The sequence below is a fragment of the Carassius carassius genome, chromosome 48 (genome assembly GCF_963082965.1).
Source record: "Carassius carassius chromosome 48, fCarCar2.1, whole genome shotgun sequence".
NCBI classification, from domain to species: Eukaryota; Metazoa; Chordata; class Actinopteri; order Cypriniformes; family Cyprinidae; genus Carassius; species Carassius carassius.
This window is the reverse complement of record NC_081802.1, coordinates 16304503-16323201: the sequence shown is the minus strand read 5'-3', so window position 1 is coordinate 16323201 and position 18699 is coordinate 16304503. Positions and strand designations below refer to the sequence as shown.

General features: G+C 38.3%; 1 protein-coding gene across 1 annotated transcript in view; it reads right to left on the bottom strand.

The window, feature by feature from the left end:
• Positions 1 to 16779, bottom strand: part of grip2b (glutamate receptor interacting protein 2b) — a 125422-nt gene extending 108643 nt beyond the window's left edge. Inside the window, exon 1 of the mRNA XM_059543777.1 lies at positions 16454 to 16779. Within this exon, the coding sequence (XP_059399760.1) occupies positions 16454 to 16589 (136 nt within the window). The 5' untranslated portion in view covers positions 16590 to 16779. The remainder of the gene's footprint in view (positions 1 to 16453) is intronic.
• Between the last annotated feature and the right edge of the window lie 1920 nt (positions 16780 to 18699).

The window sequence follows — 18699 nt, the reverse complement described above, 5'->3', positions numbered from 1 at the left end:
GAGTCTGGATCACAAGGAATTTGGCAACTAGAAGAAGCACAAGCCGCATCTTCATCTTTTGTTGGTGCATTTTAGAGGCTGACGGGCATATTGTGTAACTGTTAATATCAAACTGAGAGAAAATTCATTCATGTAGGCACATAAAGGAGTCAGTTAAACTATGGTCAAGCTAAAAGAAGTTAGATACACTGCAAGCTGGTAACAAAAAGTAGTTACCAGAATGAAGGTACTTAAGAGGACAGTATCTTTAAAAAAAAAAAAAAAAAAAACTTTTTTATTATTTACCTCCAAAACCTCTAAAAAATTAAACATTCTACACTAATTACAAGAAAAATTATAATACATGAACTAAGTATTTTTGATGTAAATGAAGACCTTAAATGCCACTGAATCAGTGATTCTTTTTTTAATCTGTTATTTACCGATATCTAAACAAACCTACTAGACAAACTGGCCAATCAAAATGAATCAATCTTTCCAACGATACGCAGGAGAGAGTGTTGAACTGATACAATAGAATTTATCAAACTTTTCGATACCACTCATGAGAGAGCCATTTAAGATGAACCTGACATGAATCAGGCAGTCAAACTATCCAAACGAATAATCAAAATGAATCAAACTTCCCAGCAATACACACAAAGTTGTTTAAGACAAACCGATTCACTAGAATGAACCAAGCTTTCCAACACTATATGAGGCCGCAGTTTCAGATCACTACAGCGACCTTTAAAACACTAGAGTCAGCAATACAATAAAATAACGATGTAACATTTGGTTGCGCTAACAAATCATTACAAAATTAGCTCATTGCCGTAAAAGCTAGAAATAAACAAATGTATATATCCTCCCTACTTTTAGTTACTTCCCAATACTGCAAGTGTCATGATAGCCACCACTGCTTCAATTATTAGGAAATGGAAGTTAAATTAAAGGTAAAGGTCATCAAATTTAACTTTCTGTGGGAATATAGAAACTTGTGAAAGAAACCACAGAGAGGCCAATGACCAGTTTGAAAGAGCTAAGAGTTTCAGTAGTTTCTTTTTTATTCTTAATTTACAACTAACCAGATGATCCAAATGAACAAACCAGCTAAAATGAATCAAACTTTCCAGTGAGAGAGCAATTTCGGATGAACTGATTCACTAGAATGAATCAGACTTTCAATCACTATAAACAATGTGACATTAAAATAGCGTTGTAGCATCTGGTTGCACTACTAAACATTAAAAACGAAGAAATATAGTCATGTAAAATGTCTTCACTTGTGCTTTTGGTACCATTATTAAGAAAAGAGTTATTAAACCAAGAAAGAGACATGTAACGGTCATTAATGTCTCTTTCTGTGGGAATATAGAAACTTGTGAAAGAAACCACAGAGAGGCCAATGATCACTTTAAAGAAGCTATGAAGGTCAGTAGATGAGAAATGAATAAATCTGCATTAGTCGACCTTATCAGCAACTCTGCACTTATATGGAATAATGATACAAAAGAAGCCATTACTTATGAAAACATATGGTTAAGCTCAAAATTCAAATCAATAAGTGTGGCACAACTCCAACACTGCCCACACCTCAACAAACAACCAACATGCCTACAGTGAAGTAAAATAGAGGTAAATACTGCACAAGAGCCTGATTTCAAACAGGCTTTGGAGAATGGGTTTTATCCGTTTTATGGGAATTTAAAAATAATAATAATAAAAATACATCTCGGAACATTCAAGGTTGAATAAGTCAAGGTTGCAAGCCACTGGTTAAGCCATTGCACAATAAAATGACCTAAAATGACATAACATACAAAAATATTATTTTATATTAAAGTCAACATGCAAGATTGCTGGAAATTCTCCATGACACACGAATAGGGTTCATTTCAGAGCTACGATAATTTTCTAAATATCACTTCTGAGATCTTATCTCTGGATATAAAGGCATTGAACTCTAGATCTAAAGCGTTTATCTTCTTGAACTGCAGTTCAAGAGACAAAAAGGGTCAAAGAGTTGCTGCAAGAACCGAATGCACATTGAAAAAATCTTTTCAAAGCCTCAAACTTCAAAACCAAAAGAAATCAAAAGTGATTAAAAAGAACTTCATTGAGCATGCCAAATGAAAAAGGACATTCGATTTTCAAGCTTCTCACGCTGCCTTTTCATCGAGTCCATGCAGCTTTGTGACATTTTATTCAAGAACGAAAGGAGAGATGACAGGAGGCTTCTTCTACTAGCAAGATCCTGTAATCTTGTCAGCAGTGTGACGTCTCGCACTTCTAGTGGCTCACACTTATCACTCAAGCTTTGAGTAGAGGAACGAAGCCATTGTTCTTCCAACTAAATTTAAAAAGTAGCGACCCTTGCAGATTTTCAGATTAGTTAAAGAGATGGTAATAAAAGCTAGTTTTTATTCATTCATTGTATCCAAATTTAGGCAAGTAATCTATAAAATGAAAATAGGAGTGGAATAAACATGGAACTATAACACAACTTGCATCATCAGAGCACACAGGTACTAAATATCCGATAATTAAATGAATTATTTTCAAATATTATATTTTAAGTGTTAGGCCTAGAGTTTCTGAAGTAAACATATGAATAAATATTCTTTTTTTTTGTTCACATCCATAGCGCACTGAATTAATCAGTGTTGTTAAAATAAATCAGCATATGATGGTTAGGTATGTTTTGAAGCTGGTCATGAGCAGGAGCTAGTTACTTAGGACCAGCACATGACCATCTTAAAGTAGGTTATAACCAGCTTATAACCAGTGGTGCGTTTCCCAAAAGCATTGTTAGCCAACTATGGTCACAAATTCCATTGTTACCAACATAGTTCAACGATTCTGTGGTTCCCGAAACCATAGTTCAAACAAACATTCACAAAGAGTGTCGCAAACTTACGTGGTAGGAATTACAGCTCTCCACCTGTGGTTAGAAGCATAGCTTCTTGTTAGAAAGATATATGGACTATAAATTATGCTTTTGGGCACAATAAGCAAGCTAACATGAAGTGCAATCTTTATCTTCCATTTTATTTAAATATATGTAGATTTGAATCGATAAATAAGTGCGCCCTCAATAAGCGTTGACGTTTTTGAAGAGTGCGCATGTACAAAAATACATAAAGGGAACCCCGAAGTATGATGTAAGAGGAAACCTGCGATGAATCAATCATCAAATAAAGCAATATGACAGGGAACAAAACATGGTAAATTAGCTCATTACATAGTTACATCAGGTGCCATGTTCAATAAATCAGCATCTCAGAGATCTCGAATCAACTAATTAGCAGAAGTTATTACTCCACCACATGCGCATGACATCATTAACAACGGCCCTAAATTGTTGAACTAATGTGGTTCAACTGACGGAGATGGGACCGTGTTCGGGAAACTGTCACGACTGGCTAGTTAGTTTCCACAACAATGCATCATACTGTGGTGGTTAATCAGTGAGCCACGTCCTTGTACAGGAAACGCACCCCAGCTCAAGCCAGCTGCCATGCTTTCAAGACACACCGAACCAGCATATGCATCTTTTTCAACAAGGGTTGAACAGTTGAGTGAATGATTCAATAAATTACTCATAAACAGTCAGATATGATTAAATCCTGAATGAATCAATGAATGGCTTCTAAACACAGTCACTTGTTTAAAGGGGTCCTATTATACTTTTTCAAATTTAGATAGTCTGTAATGTTGCTGTCTGAGCAAAAAAATAAATAAAATAAAATAAAATAAATCTGCAAATTTACAAAGCTCACTTCAAAAGGAGATATTATTTAACAGAAAAAAAAAACTTTTCAAAAACTACAACGAATAACTCGTTTGGACTACAATGCATATTTTCCGGGATTTGTGATATGCAGATAAATAAAGAACGAATGGGATGAGACCTGGTTGAGCTGCACTAGAGAAGGCAATGAGTGTTATCACTATTTCTGAAACATACCAGCTTTCCCACGGCAGACGAACTTGATTCTGATGTAATATTTACACTGAAGCTCGCAGGCGGCTATGGTAAGGGGCATGACATTTACCGACCAGGCATGGAGTGGAGCCAATCACAACACACACTGGCCCAGCTAACCAATTACAGCACATTTCATATTTCAGAAGGTGGGACTTCATTTGATAAAGGAACTTTTCAAGCCGTTCATGCCAGTCATGCATGCCAACAACTGAAACAAAGATCTAAAAGCAGTTTAGCAGCAAACTTTTTGAAAACTAATATTTATGTAATTCTCAAAACTTTTGGCCACGACTCAAAACTAAATTAAGACTTTGTAAAAGAGGATAATAGGACCCCTTTAAGTTAGGGATGTGCACGGATAGTCGAACATTCGAATATTCGTTCTGCTCTAATTATTCGATAAATAAAAATGATATTCGAATTTCGCAAAAAAAAAAAAAAAACTTTCTGAGAGTCACTTTCTGTGATTCTCCACGGCATATTTGAAGGTGTATGCAAGCAAAAAATAATTAATGAATGATTAAGGGGCCATTCACATATCGCGCCTAATAAGGCGTGGAAAAGGCTATGCGCTCCACTTTCTCCTTCTTTCCAAAGCGCTCAGGCAGAAGCGCTCCTGAGGCGACGCGTTCTCTCCATGAAGACGCGGAAATTTCAGCAAAGGATAAATGGATTTGCAGCACAAAAAAAATCGCTTTCAGTAGCTCTGCTACTAAATTTATTTCAAAATGGCAATCCATATACAGCTATGATCAGCTGTTCCTTCATCTTGGCTGAGCTTTCAACGTTGTTACAGGAAAGGATGAAGCTGAATGTTTAGTTCTTGTCACATGACCCGCGGTGCGCTTGCGGCATTCTGAAAGTTGAGATGTTTTTAACTCGATGCTGTTCGGACGCGCCTGGAAAAAACGGGACCGCGTCACACCGTGTGCGCATCGCGACCACGTTGCTTCCATTATGAGCGCGCATACCGCGCGCCTACATTGGAAATAACGAACTTGAGCATGCAAAAGACGCGCTATGTGAACGCCCCCTAAAAGAACTGCGGTCCTCTAGTACTTCAAATATGCCGTGGAGAATCACAGAAAGTGATCCAAGAACATTGTTGCAGCATCTCTCAAGCAACGAATAAACACCGCTAACTTTATTCTGGGAGAATGCAGTGAAAACTCCTCTTCTCGCGTCTGCCCTAGACCCTCGGCACAAACATCTCAGGTTTCTTGATGAAAACATGAGAGAAGTAAGAAAAAAAAACTTTTTTGAACATTATCAGAACATTTTCCTTGATGCTGGTGGTGCGGATGCAGTCGCCACGATGAAGAAGATGCAATGCCCACTCGTCGGAAAAGGCAGAGCCAGTTCTCCAGCGATGATTACAGAGAGTCCAGCCGAGACGAGTGGGAACATTCCACCAGATGAGGATCGCATTCAGTGGTGAAACGAAAACACGAAGCGCTTCACAAAACGTATTCGGTTAGCACACCGTTATTTATGAGTCCCGCCAACGTCTGTGCGTCAGAGCACGTTTTCTCCGCGGTCGGCCTTATTGTTAACAGACTAAGGAGCCGACTTTCCCCCAATCATGTTTACATGCCCGTATTTCTTAACAAGAACATTTGAAACAATAGAAAAAAAAGAAAAAAAGATTTGCTGGCAGTTTAAAAGTTAAGTGTAAGCTACATTCTGTACAATAGCCTAATTGCTGCAGGCTGCTTTACGTTTTTTCTTTGTTCACTTTTTTTTTTTTTTTTGCTTTTAATCTGTACTTTTGTTTGTTTGCACGCATTATTAAAGGTTTTCAGCTACAAAACACAATGTGTAATGTTCAAGCTTATTGTAAGCTTGTTCAAAATGACGAAAACAAATGTTGCTGAAAAATAACGTCTGACTCATTAAACTTAATTTAAATAAACGAATATTCGAATAATCGTTTTTTGTGAGCTCAAATATTCGAATGTGATATTTGTGGAAAACGCCCATCCCTACTTTAAGTCCTGAATGAATGGGCTAAATGAAAGACTCACTTATAAAGATGGTCGCTTGGTGCCACCTATTGGCCACCCTTAGGTTACCTTGCAGAAACACTGAAGTCTAAACATACAAACACAAAACCAGCATTTATCAACTAGAAATACTGTGTAAGTAAGAGAACATTTTGCTTTAAAATTATAATACATTGTTTCAAATTATATTTTTGGACTTTTTTTGGATGGGAAAGTCTAGATGAGATTATAATGAAAAGGAGAAAGAGGAGAACAGGATCAGCTCAAACTTGAGTTACCTAAGGAGAAGTGGAAAAATATTTCCTTAAATGTGAATAGACAAAGATTATTGGAGTGTATATATATATATATATATATATACACACACACACACACACACTCACCGGCCACTTTATTAGGTACACCTGTTCAATTGCTTGATAACACAAATTGCTAATCAGCCAATCACATGGCAACAACTCAATGCATTTAGGCATCTAGATGTGGTGAAGACGACTTGCTGAAGTTCAAACCGAGCATCATAATGGGGAAGAAAGGGGATTTAAGTGACTTTGAACGTGGTGTAGCAGATTTGACCTGAACCAGACAAATTAAAGAGTCGATCAGGACTGTGGTTGAAACATGAGCCAAATTCCTCAGGAAGGCAACAGGAGGTCATAAATCAGTCATAGTGCCACAAGTCAGAAGCAAGATAACCAACCAACCAACTCTTCCACAGAACAGCTTTCAACATTAACACCACTAGAACAATGATTGACAATTTCAATTCGGAGAAGAGATTGTCAAATTTGGGGCAAGTAATTGAGATGCAACGCCGGACATCACATGTAAACCCATGAGAGTTATACACCATATACTTAAACACTTCCCCCACCTAGCAGAACCAGGCTGAAATTCCTAAGGGTGGCCTTTTAACCTCTGGTCTCCATAGAAATCTTTATGTCAGAGAATGACACAGAAACCATCTTTTCTAGATATAAATGGATCAAAATGAACTCAAAATGACTTATAAATGAATATCAGTCCATTGCTTAACTCCATATTCATTTATATGTAACCCACACATTTGACTATCATATTTATAATCACTTATTGTGTATGTATTTTAATAACTATGGCATAGCTTAAGGATTCATAATCATGTTTGGTATGTTTGTGCTTGAATCTGCTTGCTTGAAACAGTCCTGACCATCAGTTATTTGTCAAATGTATCATATTCTTGTTATAGGATTCAGGTCCAAAATTATACCCTGCAAGAGCGGGAAAATTCGGACCACATGCTTGATAAGATAACATATGATTTATGATACCCCGAGCAAAGACGATATCTGATTGGTCATGACAACATTTGAGGTGTGGCCAACAGGCCAGTTTAAATACTCAGGACACCATAAAATTCTGCTTTTTAGCTTGTAGCTTTGCTCCCTAGCTTTTGCTTTTAGCCATGCTTTTAGTCATCACTGTTTCCTTGAGCGCGGTTCCAGCGTGCTTCGGACTGCACGCCTGCTGCTACTTAGCCACGATGAGAAGAAACACCACCTAGTCTCGTCAAACTTTACTTCTGTTTTACTTTAGTTTCTTTTCTTTTCCGTTTGAGAGTTTCGTGTTCTGAGTTAAGTTTTGTAACGCCATGTCTCCGAGTCTGAACTCGAGTGCCCGTTCAACTTCAACCAGCCCACACAACTCCGCGTCTTCAGCCAACGCCCAACCATGGGCTTCCCAAGACGTCACTTCAATGACTACTGAACTTCCAGCCAATCAGACAACTTTACACAGGAGATGCAAGTAGTACCTCCAGACATTTGTACTGGTGTATCTAATATAATTTGAACCTCATTAAGGAATTCAATGTGAGGGTTAATTAAGTGATTGATGGCTGTTCATGTCTATGCAATTTCACGTATTGCTGTAAACTTGGGACTTTATTTTCTATTTTCATTCTCTTAAACTCATTCTTCCCTAACTTTCGATCTTCCTGCAACTTGTATGAATGTGTGAGTGCGTGTGGTTATGTGTTAGATTAGTTTATATGTCTTAGATTTATCTAATAAAGCCTTATTCATATTGAAAAGAGAAGTATCTTGTGTTTTGTGCTTACAAGTTAATGTCTTAAAATGCCAATCTGGTTACTGTGCTAATTGGTAGTGTTTTCACTATACTTTGGATATTAATAGCCAGCGCAGATTTGATGTTAAACGGCTCGTTCAGTGAATCGCAGGGCGTCTCAGTGATCAGCCGTGAAACAGTGATTCTGTTCAAATCCCTTTAAAATCTTAAATGATTCCATTTGAGCTAAATTGACCTGTTTCCCTTACAGTGGCTGGTCTGATTATTTCAAAAACTGCTGATCTACTGGGATTTTCACACACAACCATCTCTAGGGTTTACAGAGATTGGTCTGAAAAAGTGAAAATATCCAGTGAGCAGTAGTTGTGTGGACAAAAACTTGAACGATTCATCCAGCTGTCCATCCGCTTCGCCACCCGTATGCAGTCGTGCTTAGATGAGCACCAGGGCCAGGCGTATTCCTCTATGCCACGCTGCCGACCAGAGGCCGTCAGCTCCCCAAAACTAGCCAGCGAACCCATGCTAGTGGACTCATATCATCTCTCTATGGCTGAAAGACAAAGACGGCTGGCCCAGAATCTGTGCCTCTACTGTGCAGCCCCGGGGCATGCCATCACTGAATGCCCCGTCCATCCTCCTCGTCCCATGGCGAGTGCCATTCTCCCTTCAAGATACCAAATGAAACCACTCACCACTGATGTGACATTTACTGCCGCTGACATATCTCTTCCAGTTTCCACCATCTTCGATTCTGGGTCAGCCGGCAACTATATCTCCGGTGCCCTCTACCATCAGCTCAAGCTCGCTACCACGGCAACGCTGTCAGCCTACCAAGTCCACACTATCACCGGCAAACCGTTAAGTAGAAGATGCATGCGTCATAGTGTGGGTCCCATTTCCCTCCAAACCGGACTACTCCATCATGAGGAAATCCATCTACTGGTTCTGGAGGAATCCACTGCTGACGTGATTCTAGGGCGCCCGTGGTTAGAGCAGCACAATCCCGTAATTTGCTGGAAGATGGGAGAAGTCCTGAAGTGGGGCGATGCCTGTTTCAAGAGCTGCATCTCAGGTTGTCCAGTTCCGGCCACATCTTCCACTGAACCTCTTCCAGTTTGTTCCACTTCAATAGAGAGCCCAGTGGAAAACCAATCCATCGCCATCCCTACCTGCTACGCCCCCTTCAGTGACGTCTTCTGCCCCAAACGGGCTTCCAAGCTGCCTCCAACCCGGCCGTGGGACTGTGCCATCGATCTGCTGCCAGGTGAACGAGTGCCTAAAGAAAGGATATACCCCCTATCCATTCCGGAGGAGAAGGCCATGGAGGAATACATCAAGGAGGCGCTGGCCCAGGGTTATATTCGTCCATCTACCTCCCCTGCTGCTTCGAGTTTCTTCTTTGTGGAGAAAAAGGACGGAGGTTTAAGACCATGCATTGATTATCGGGCTCTCAACAATATCACTGTCAAGTTCAGGTACCCACTTCCCCTCGTCCCAGCTGCCTTGGAACATCTCCGTGGTGCCACTGTTTTCACCAAGTTGGACCTCCGCAGCACCTATAACCTCATCCGGATATGAGAGGGGGACGAGTGGAAAACAGCCTTGATAACCCCTACTGGCCACTATGAATGTGCAAGCTGTGCCATATCCAAGAGCCCTCGCCATCTTCCATCAGGCAAGCTCCATCCTCTGCCCGTTCCCAATCGCCCGTGGTCACACCTAGGGGTGGATTTCATCACCGATCTTCCTCTTTCAGATAATAATACCTGCATTCTTGTCATAGTGGATAGATTTTCTAAATCCTGTTGTCTTCTCCCCCTGAAGGGTCTGCCCACGGCCATGGAAACGGCCAAGCTGTTATTTAACCATGTCTTCAGGTACTTCGGCATCCCAGAGGATATCGTCTGGGACCGAGGTCCCCAGTTCATCTCCAGGGTATGGAAGGCTTTCCACTCACTCCTAGGTGTGGCCATCAGCCTGTCCTCGGGATACCATCCCCAGTCGAACGGGCAAACGGAGAGGAAGGTCCAGGAGATTGGACGCTTCCTCCGTACCTTCTGTCACGGCCACCAGAACTCCTGGAACCAGTTCCTTAGGTGGGCCGAGTACGCACAAAACTCCCTTCGTCAACCTACCACCGGACTCACTCCATTCCAGTGCATAGTGCGTACTTGGCTACCAACCTCCACTCTTCCCCTGGTCAGGTGAACCCTCGGATGTCCCCCCCATCGACTACTGGTTCCGGGAGAGCGAGAGGGTCTGGGACGCGGCACACCACCAACTCCAGCGGGCCTTACGCAGACACAGAACGACAGCCGACCTTCGCCGATCTGAGGCCCCAACATACCAACCCGGTCAGAAGGTCTGGCTGTCCACCCGGGACATCCGCCTGCGCCTGCCCTGCCACAAGCTAAGTCCCAGATTCATTGGCTCATTCACCATCCTCCAGCACATCAATCCGGTCACTTACAAACTCCAATTACTCCCTGATTCACCCCACCTTCCGTGTGTCTCTCCTTAAACCTCACCATCCTTCTGTCTCTCCCTCCACAGAACCTGGCGAAACCGAGGACCCCCCTCCACTCCTCCTAGACAACGGCGCGGCCTATGAAGTTAGTGACATCCTGGACTCCCGGCGGCGTGGTGGACAACTGGAATATCTATTGGACTGGGAAGGATACGGTCCAGAGGAACGTTCCTGGGTCCCACACAACGATATCCTGGATCCTAACTTACTCGACACCTTCCACTCTAATCATCCTGACCGACCAGCTCCCAGGGGAAGAGGACGTCCACCACGTTGTCGGGGTCCTCGGCCCTCAGGAGCGGGCTGTGGGGAGGGGAATACTGTTACAAACACACCAGGTTCCACCTCCACTCATTCACAACGCACGCCCTCACCTGAGTACTGAGCACTTCCACCTGACCCTCATCATTAACCAATCACCTCGGCACCATAAATACCACACACACACACTCAATCAGCGTCCGGTCTCGTTCGCGACACGGTCTTACCTGTATGCTAACTCAAAGGACTAACTCTTCTTCTACTTACCTCTCTCCAGCGATTCTCCGAAGATCAAGATCCCCAGTGTGCGTGTGTGTGGTTCACCTCCCTCCTCTGACGTCTTCACCCAGCTCTCATGGATCCATTCATCACTCTACCCAACACTACCTGATCCTCTGCTTGTGTCTATTAATAAACCCTTCTGTCTGTTACTCCTCAGCCTCCCGAGTGATCTGTAACAATTGTAGCTTCTCCTAGACATGCATTTCAGGAGAAAGTCTTGAGTTGAAGACGATATTTCAGTAACTGGGATTTCAAAGTCTCCTGAGGTATGAAAGTGCAACCGCCAAGCAATAAAGAAACATCTTGCCTCATCTTAAACCTGATCAAAACCTTCTTACCTGTGAAATAAATCACATCTAATATAATATTATTATACAGCACCGCTATATAAAACAGGATTACTTATTTCCTGCAGCTCCAAATTGCAGCTAGCATTCATCATTCTATATTTTCTATGAAATCAAATTTGTTCTAATTTCAAATAATCTTTCTGACTCCTTCGATGCATCAGAATCCTGCCGTGGTTTTTTTTTTTTCTTTTTTTTTTTTTTTTTTTGTGAGATGGAAACGATGACATGTCTGAGAAGATGAGGCGACAGAAAGAATGTTGTCTTTTTCTCAATGTGTAGCACTCACAAAATATTCAGGATACAGTGTTGGGTGGATTATATGACTATATATTGTGTTTTTGAGGCTTCATGGGTCATATGGTCATCCACTACTAGGGAACGAAGCCACACTGACACTAATTTGAAAACTTCAAAGGTCAAAAGACAACACTGGATTAGTGTCATATCAGCCTCTGGCTTCCCAAGAGTCCCTGGTCTCATATTGTTTTCTTTGCTGCATGAATTCACAAGATCATTGACCTGAAGAACTAGTAAGATGTACAGCTGAGACTGTGAACAAAAGGAACACAAATCCTCTGCAGTGCAAGAAAACACTGTTTGCCTTTAGAACACTAAATTATATTATTTTTAATAATAATGGTTAACTAATATAAAATTTGTGAATGCTTTGTTGTAATATAATGCTAATTGCATAACTGAATTTAAAATACATTATGTAAGGACCATACATCATCAAGCATAAAATGCACAAACTTTACAGAACACTGAACTGGAAATTTCTGAGAACAGAATTTCTATTAAAATAAACTGATAAAGTGTTAATAAAATGATAGCCGTAGACACTGGCTGGAATGAAGTGTGACACTGCAAATGCATTTTTACCTCCAGTTTTCTCTACAGGAGATATAAAATTACTCTAAAGTATTTGAGAATACTACAAAGTTGTGTGAATTTCTATATTAGTTACATGAATTCTAGTGAATTTTATTCGATTTTACATTCTACTGGTTAAATTCTAATTGTATATTCTGTTTGCTCATTAAATGGTGTGGAACGCAACAGCAGCTAAATCATGATTGGTCGTTAACATTTTAAGGTGGGGCTTAAGGGATCAACTAGCATAAAAATCTCTGAACACTAAAGCAGAATGAAGGCTTTTGTTAGTGAGTCTCTCTCCCTCTTACGTCTTTCCTTCTGTAAGGTTAGAAAGGTGGACTTGGTGTGTGTTCAGAAAGACGGAGTATATTTAGCACCCAGCAACCGATCTGGAGCCAATCGTTCTTTCTTTCTTGTCACGCTGACTTCATCCAAGTTACAAGAAACTGAGTCACCTCAGCTGCCATATTTAGACTTCACTTTGCTGTAACACAATCTATTTTAACAGTCTGAGCCGATTGGCACATTGACTGGCACGTTGGAGGTTTTTAAACCACAGTGCCACGACACAGCATCCTTTACAGCTATAGCGCAGAACGCCAACAACATAATCGTCATCGAATCAAAGCAGGTCTGACTGGAAACTTGTACACAAATGTGTTCCAGTTTGAGGCATTATTCCCATCTGAATAATTCACTGCTATTTCAGGACACGGTGACTCTGGAACAGACACAGTGTCACATTCAGCAACAATATAATAGTGATACCTAATAATACAGTTCTGCTTGTAATTACAGAGTATCACAGGGCATGAGACAGCCTCCCCTGTGTGTAAAAGTGAGATGCCTCAGTAAAAAGACGCATTGGCTTCTCGCGAATGCATCTAAGAGTATATTCCGCCAGGTTTTAAATAATATATCACATGTAAAGCAATGTAATCTTCCTGGAGTGATCAGAAGATGAAATTCTTAAAAAATGCTCGAGATGTAACATATCTGATGTTGTCTGAAGGAACGCAAGAAAGATTGTGTCTCAGCTGAAGCATTTGTAGTTCTTGGAATTTAGTTGGAATATGCAACTTCTTTTTAATGGCAATCGCTATTCTGAGTTTATATCTTGTAATTCTGAATTTATATATCACAACGACTTTTTTCTCACACTTTTAAGTTGATATCTTATTTTACATCTGATCAATTCTGTGTTTACATCTGTTTATATCTAGTAATTCAGAGTTTACATCTGTTTATATCTAGTAATTCAGAGTTTACATCTGTTTATATCTAGTAATTCTGTGTTTACATCGGTTTATATCTAGTAATTCTGTGTTTACATCTGTTTATATCTAGTAATTCTGAGTTTACATCTGTTTATATCTAGTAATTCTGTGTTTTCATCGGTTTATATCTAGTAATTCTGTGTTTACATCTGTTTATATCTAGTTTTTCTTAGTTTACATCTGTTTATATCTAGTAATTCTGTTTACATCTGTTTATATCTAGTAATTCTGAGTTTACATCTGTTTATATCTAGTAATTCTGTGTTTACATCTGTTTATATCTAGTAATTCTGAGTTTACATCTGTTTATATCTAGTAATTCTGAGTTTACATCTGTTTATATCTAGTAATTCTGTTTACATCTGTTTATATCTAGTAACTCTGTTTACATCTGTTTATATCTAGTAACTCTGTTTACATCTGTTTATATCTAGTAATTCTGAGTTTACATCTGTTTATATCTAGTAATTCTGAGTTTACATCTGTTTATATCTAGTAATTCTGTTTACATCTGTTTATATCTAGTAACTCTGTTTACATCTGTTTATATCTAGTAATTCTGAGTTTACATCTGTTTATATCTAGTAATTCTGAGTTTACATCTGTTTATATCTAGTAATTCTGTTTACATCTGTTTATATCTAGTAATTCTGAGTTTACATCTGTTTATATCTAGTAATTCTGAGTTTACATCTGTTTATATCTAGTAATTCTGAGTTTACATCTGTTTATATCTAGTAATTCTGGGTTTACATCTGTTTATAACTAGTAATTCTGAGTTTACATCTGTTTATATCTAGTAATTCTGAGTTTACATCTGTTTATATCTAGTAATTCTGAGTTTACATCTGTTTATATCTAGTAATTCTGAGTTTACATCTGTTTATATCTAGTAATTCTGTTTACATCTGTTTATAACTAGTAATTCTGTTTACATCTGTTTATATCTAGTAATTCTGAGTTTACATCTGTTTATATCTAGTAATTCTGAGTTTACATCTGTTTATATCTAGTAATTCTGAGTTTACATCTGTTTATATCTAGTAATTCTGAGTTTACATCTGTTTATATCTAGTAATTCTGAGTTTACATCTGTTTATATCTAGTAATTCTGAGTTTACATCTGTTTATATCTAGTAATTCTGTTTACATCTGTTTATAACTAGTAATTCTGAGTTTACATCTGTTTATATCTAGTAATTCTGTGTTTACATCTGTTTATATCTAGTAATTCTGTTTACATCTGTTTATAACTAGTAATTCTGAGTTTACATCTGTTTATATCTAGTAATTCTGTTTACATCTGTTTATAACTAGTAATTCTGAGTTTACATCTGTTTATAACTAGTAATTCTGAGTTTACATCTGTTTATATCTAGTAATTCTGAGTTTACATCCTGTAATTGAGTGTATATCTTACGATTCTGAAATTACTTGTTTCAAGTAATTTTTCATGTTATTTTACACCATAATTCTACTTTATCACAATTCTGAGTTTAAAGTTTAAAAGTTTATATCTTGTAATTCTGATTTTATGCCTAAATTCTGACTTTTTTTGTTTACATCTAATAATTCTGTTTATATCTATTATATGTTGTTACCTTATTTTGATGTAATAAATTTAATACATAATGTTTGTATAATTTTAATTAAAATGGTGCTAACACAACACAGACAAATTATGCAAATTAACTCATTGTTAGTGAATTCCCCTAATATTTTATTTTCAAACCTTCGGCTGTCCAAGTTTCATTTTTATTTTACCTAAAACTTTTTTTTTCTTTTTTTTTTGTCTGTATAAAAGTCAACAATTATTGGACCCCATTAAGTTTCATTGTAAGGCAAAAAAAAATACTTTTCAAAATATATATTTAAATTTATGCATTTAGCAGACGCTTTTATCCAAAGCGACTTACAGTGAATTCAGGCTATCAATTTTTACCTATCATGTGTTCCCGGGAAATCGAACCCACAACCTTGACATGCGAATGCTCTACCACTTGAGCTACAGGAACACTAATATATACACTGATGTTCTACAGAACAAGAAAAGTAATTCATGTAGGTTTTAGAACAACATGAGTATATGATGAAATTTAAATTTTTGGGCGAAATATACTTTTAACCAGATGTTAAAAACTTTATTTAAAAAAATACAACAGCAACTGGAGAGTTGGTTCAATCATGTTTCGGTTTCATAGGTAATGAAACCAAAACCCTCATGAGGAAAGATTCAAGGAAACAATCACTTCTTTGATCCATTTGTAACACAAAATGAATCATACAATCTTAAGTGTCTTCCAACTTCCTGTAGATAATAATGCACTGATCAATCCTCTTGTTAAAACAGCCATTACTCAAGCGAGTCATAACTCAATGAAGAGTTATGATCTTTACTCAATTAATATCGATGAAGCTTTACTGATCTCTGAAGACCCTACCGAATCAAAGCCAGACAATGAACGACAATGAGTTGAGCTGAAAAATCAAGTCAAGAATTATGAACGCCACATCAACATCCATTTCATCAAATATTTAAAAGCATCATACAAAATCAGTTCTTTAAGAAAAACATCAGGAACGAGAAACCGCACCCTCCACATTAAGTTCAAGAGTTTCACCATTAATTCAATCTCACTTCCCTTCAGAGGAAACAAGATGATAATTGAAGCCAGCCTAAAAGATATAGAGTGTTTTTTCTCCTTCTTCTCCTCAGTGTATGTGGCGAACACCACAGGTCAAAGTTAATATCAAACCCACAAAGCAGTAATGAAAAAAGGATTAGAGTGGGAGGAGGAGGAGACAGAGCGAGAGAGAAAGTTTGCCAGGGGTGGTCTTACCGCTGATGCAAAGGCTGAGAGAGCACAGACTCTCCTCGCAGGTCTCCGGGCTCTCTGCCTCCCAATGAGACCCTCTTTCCCTTTTCCTGGGAGACATCTGTCTTACGATGTTTAAAACCCGATTCACTCTATCCATTCTTCCCTTAGCTCTGTGTGACCGAATGTCCCACGATTCCACCCCAAAGTGTCACATTAGACACGGAGAGTCTTCTGAACCAGCGCGTTGAGACACTCTGGCTGCTAGAATGCTAAATTTACATCTGTTTTCGTTTGATTTTTGCAACAAGCCATGAAACGGGAACAGAGGGGGAAATAAATAGAAATATATCCCAGTTTGCCTCTCTCTTTCACTGTGAAGCTTTATCCCACTGCTTCCACAGCACAACTAGCAGTGAGTTGATCTTTTTTACCTCCCTCCCTCTATCCAGCTTGCTCTCTTTGACTCGCTCACTCTAGCTTTCATCTTTTTCACGAGGGTCCCTTCAAATCAGCTAATAATACCTCGTTAGAATTGGGAGAAACTGGGGAGGGTAAACCTTAGGATGGAGGACGGACTGACAGCTGTGAAGTAGCCACACAGAAAGGAAGATCCACTTTGACGACTTGAAGAGATCGAATTGGACTTTTTGTATATTTTAGACTGTCTGTTAGCTTTTATGATATATATATGCATTAACATACAGCTTAAAGTTAACAGAGGGAATTGTCTTTGGAAAACAGACTAAAAATATTCATGTTCATCATCTAGAATTCAGGGGCGCAACCAAATATTTGACTAGTCAAATGCTGTCTAGAGTGAAAATTTCCTTCTCTCTAATATCACCTGCTGCTAGCTAGCATTGGCAAGAAGAATATTATGATTATTTTTGGCCTGCTAGCTGTGCCTAAATATGTATTGTATACTTCCCTACTATAGTATGTTGAAAAACAATACGTGAAGTGAGTAGTACGCCAACATTTATACAATTTTACGTGAAATGATTAGTATGTCCGACTTTATGGTATTCATAAAACAGTAGGCCAAAAAAACAGTATGTGAAATGAGTAGAACAGTATGTCTGAATTTGTTGTATTCATAAATCAGCAGGCAAAATGCAATGCATGAAATTAATAGTATGTCCGAATTTATATTTGTAATACAGTAGGCGAAAAACATTACGTGAAATTAATAGTATGTCCAAATTTAAAGCGTTTGTAAAGCAGCAGATGAAAAGCAGTATGTGAAATAAGTATTATATCTAAATTCGTAGTTTTTATTAAATAGTATACAGAAAACTTGCACGAAATGAGCAGTTCATCCAAAATTTTACAATTCATTAAATAGGCAAAATCATTACGTGAAATTAATATTATGTCGGAATTTATAGCATATTCATAAAGCAGCAGATGGAAAACAGTATGTGAGATGAGTAGTATGTCTGAATTCGTAGTATTTGTTCAATAATATACAAAAAATAATAATAGTATATGGGAAACTTGCGTGAAATGAGTAGTTTGTCTGAATTTGATAATTTATTCATTAAATAATATGTACAAAAACTGTATGTGCAATGAGTACAGTAGAGTTTCAGATTTCATAATATTTATAAAACAGTAGATGAAAAACAGTATTTGAAATGAACCGTATGTCCCAATTCATAATATTCATTAAATAGTACACAAAAACTGTATGTGAAATGAGTAGTATGTCCGAATTCGTTGTTTTCATAAAAGAGTAGATGAATAGTACAGATGACTTACTCTTTCAGCTGACATTTCAAAGTGTGCATTGAAAGAGTACTTTCCCACAAGATGAAAGATATGAATGGCAGTGCTGCAACTAAAACAATTCACACCATAGGACACATGAAAAAGCTAATATGGCAAATGTAGTATGTCTAGATTTCATTCCTACTATACAGAATGCATTTTTTTTTTTGCAAAGTTTGTGGTCATCAGATGTAGTAATGCCTACAAATGCACCAAAACTCCACCCCCAAACATCCTGTTTTATCAGGAAACTCAATCAAGAAATTCCATTAAGGTTTTTCAAACAGACAAAAACTATCTATATTAATGATATCCATGCCTTATTGTTTGGCCAAATAGGAAATCCCTTCTTTAAAACTAAGTGACCGTGATTTCACCAAGTACAACATGTTCTTGGATCAACATCCTTGTTGATCCTGGAACAACATTCTAATCAACCAATCAGAACAGAGATATCAATTTTCTGAAAATATCTGTTTTAGGCTTACAATCAGAGT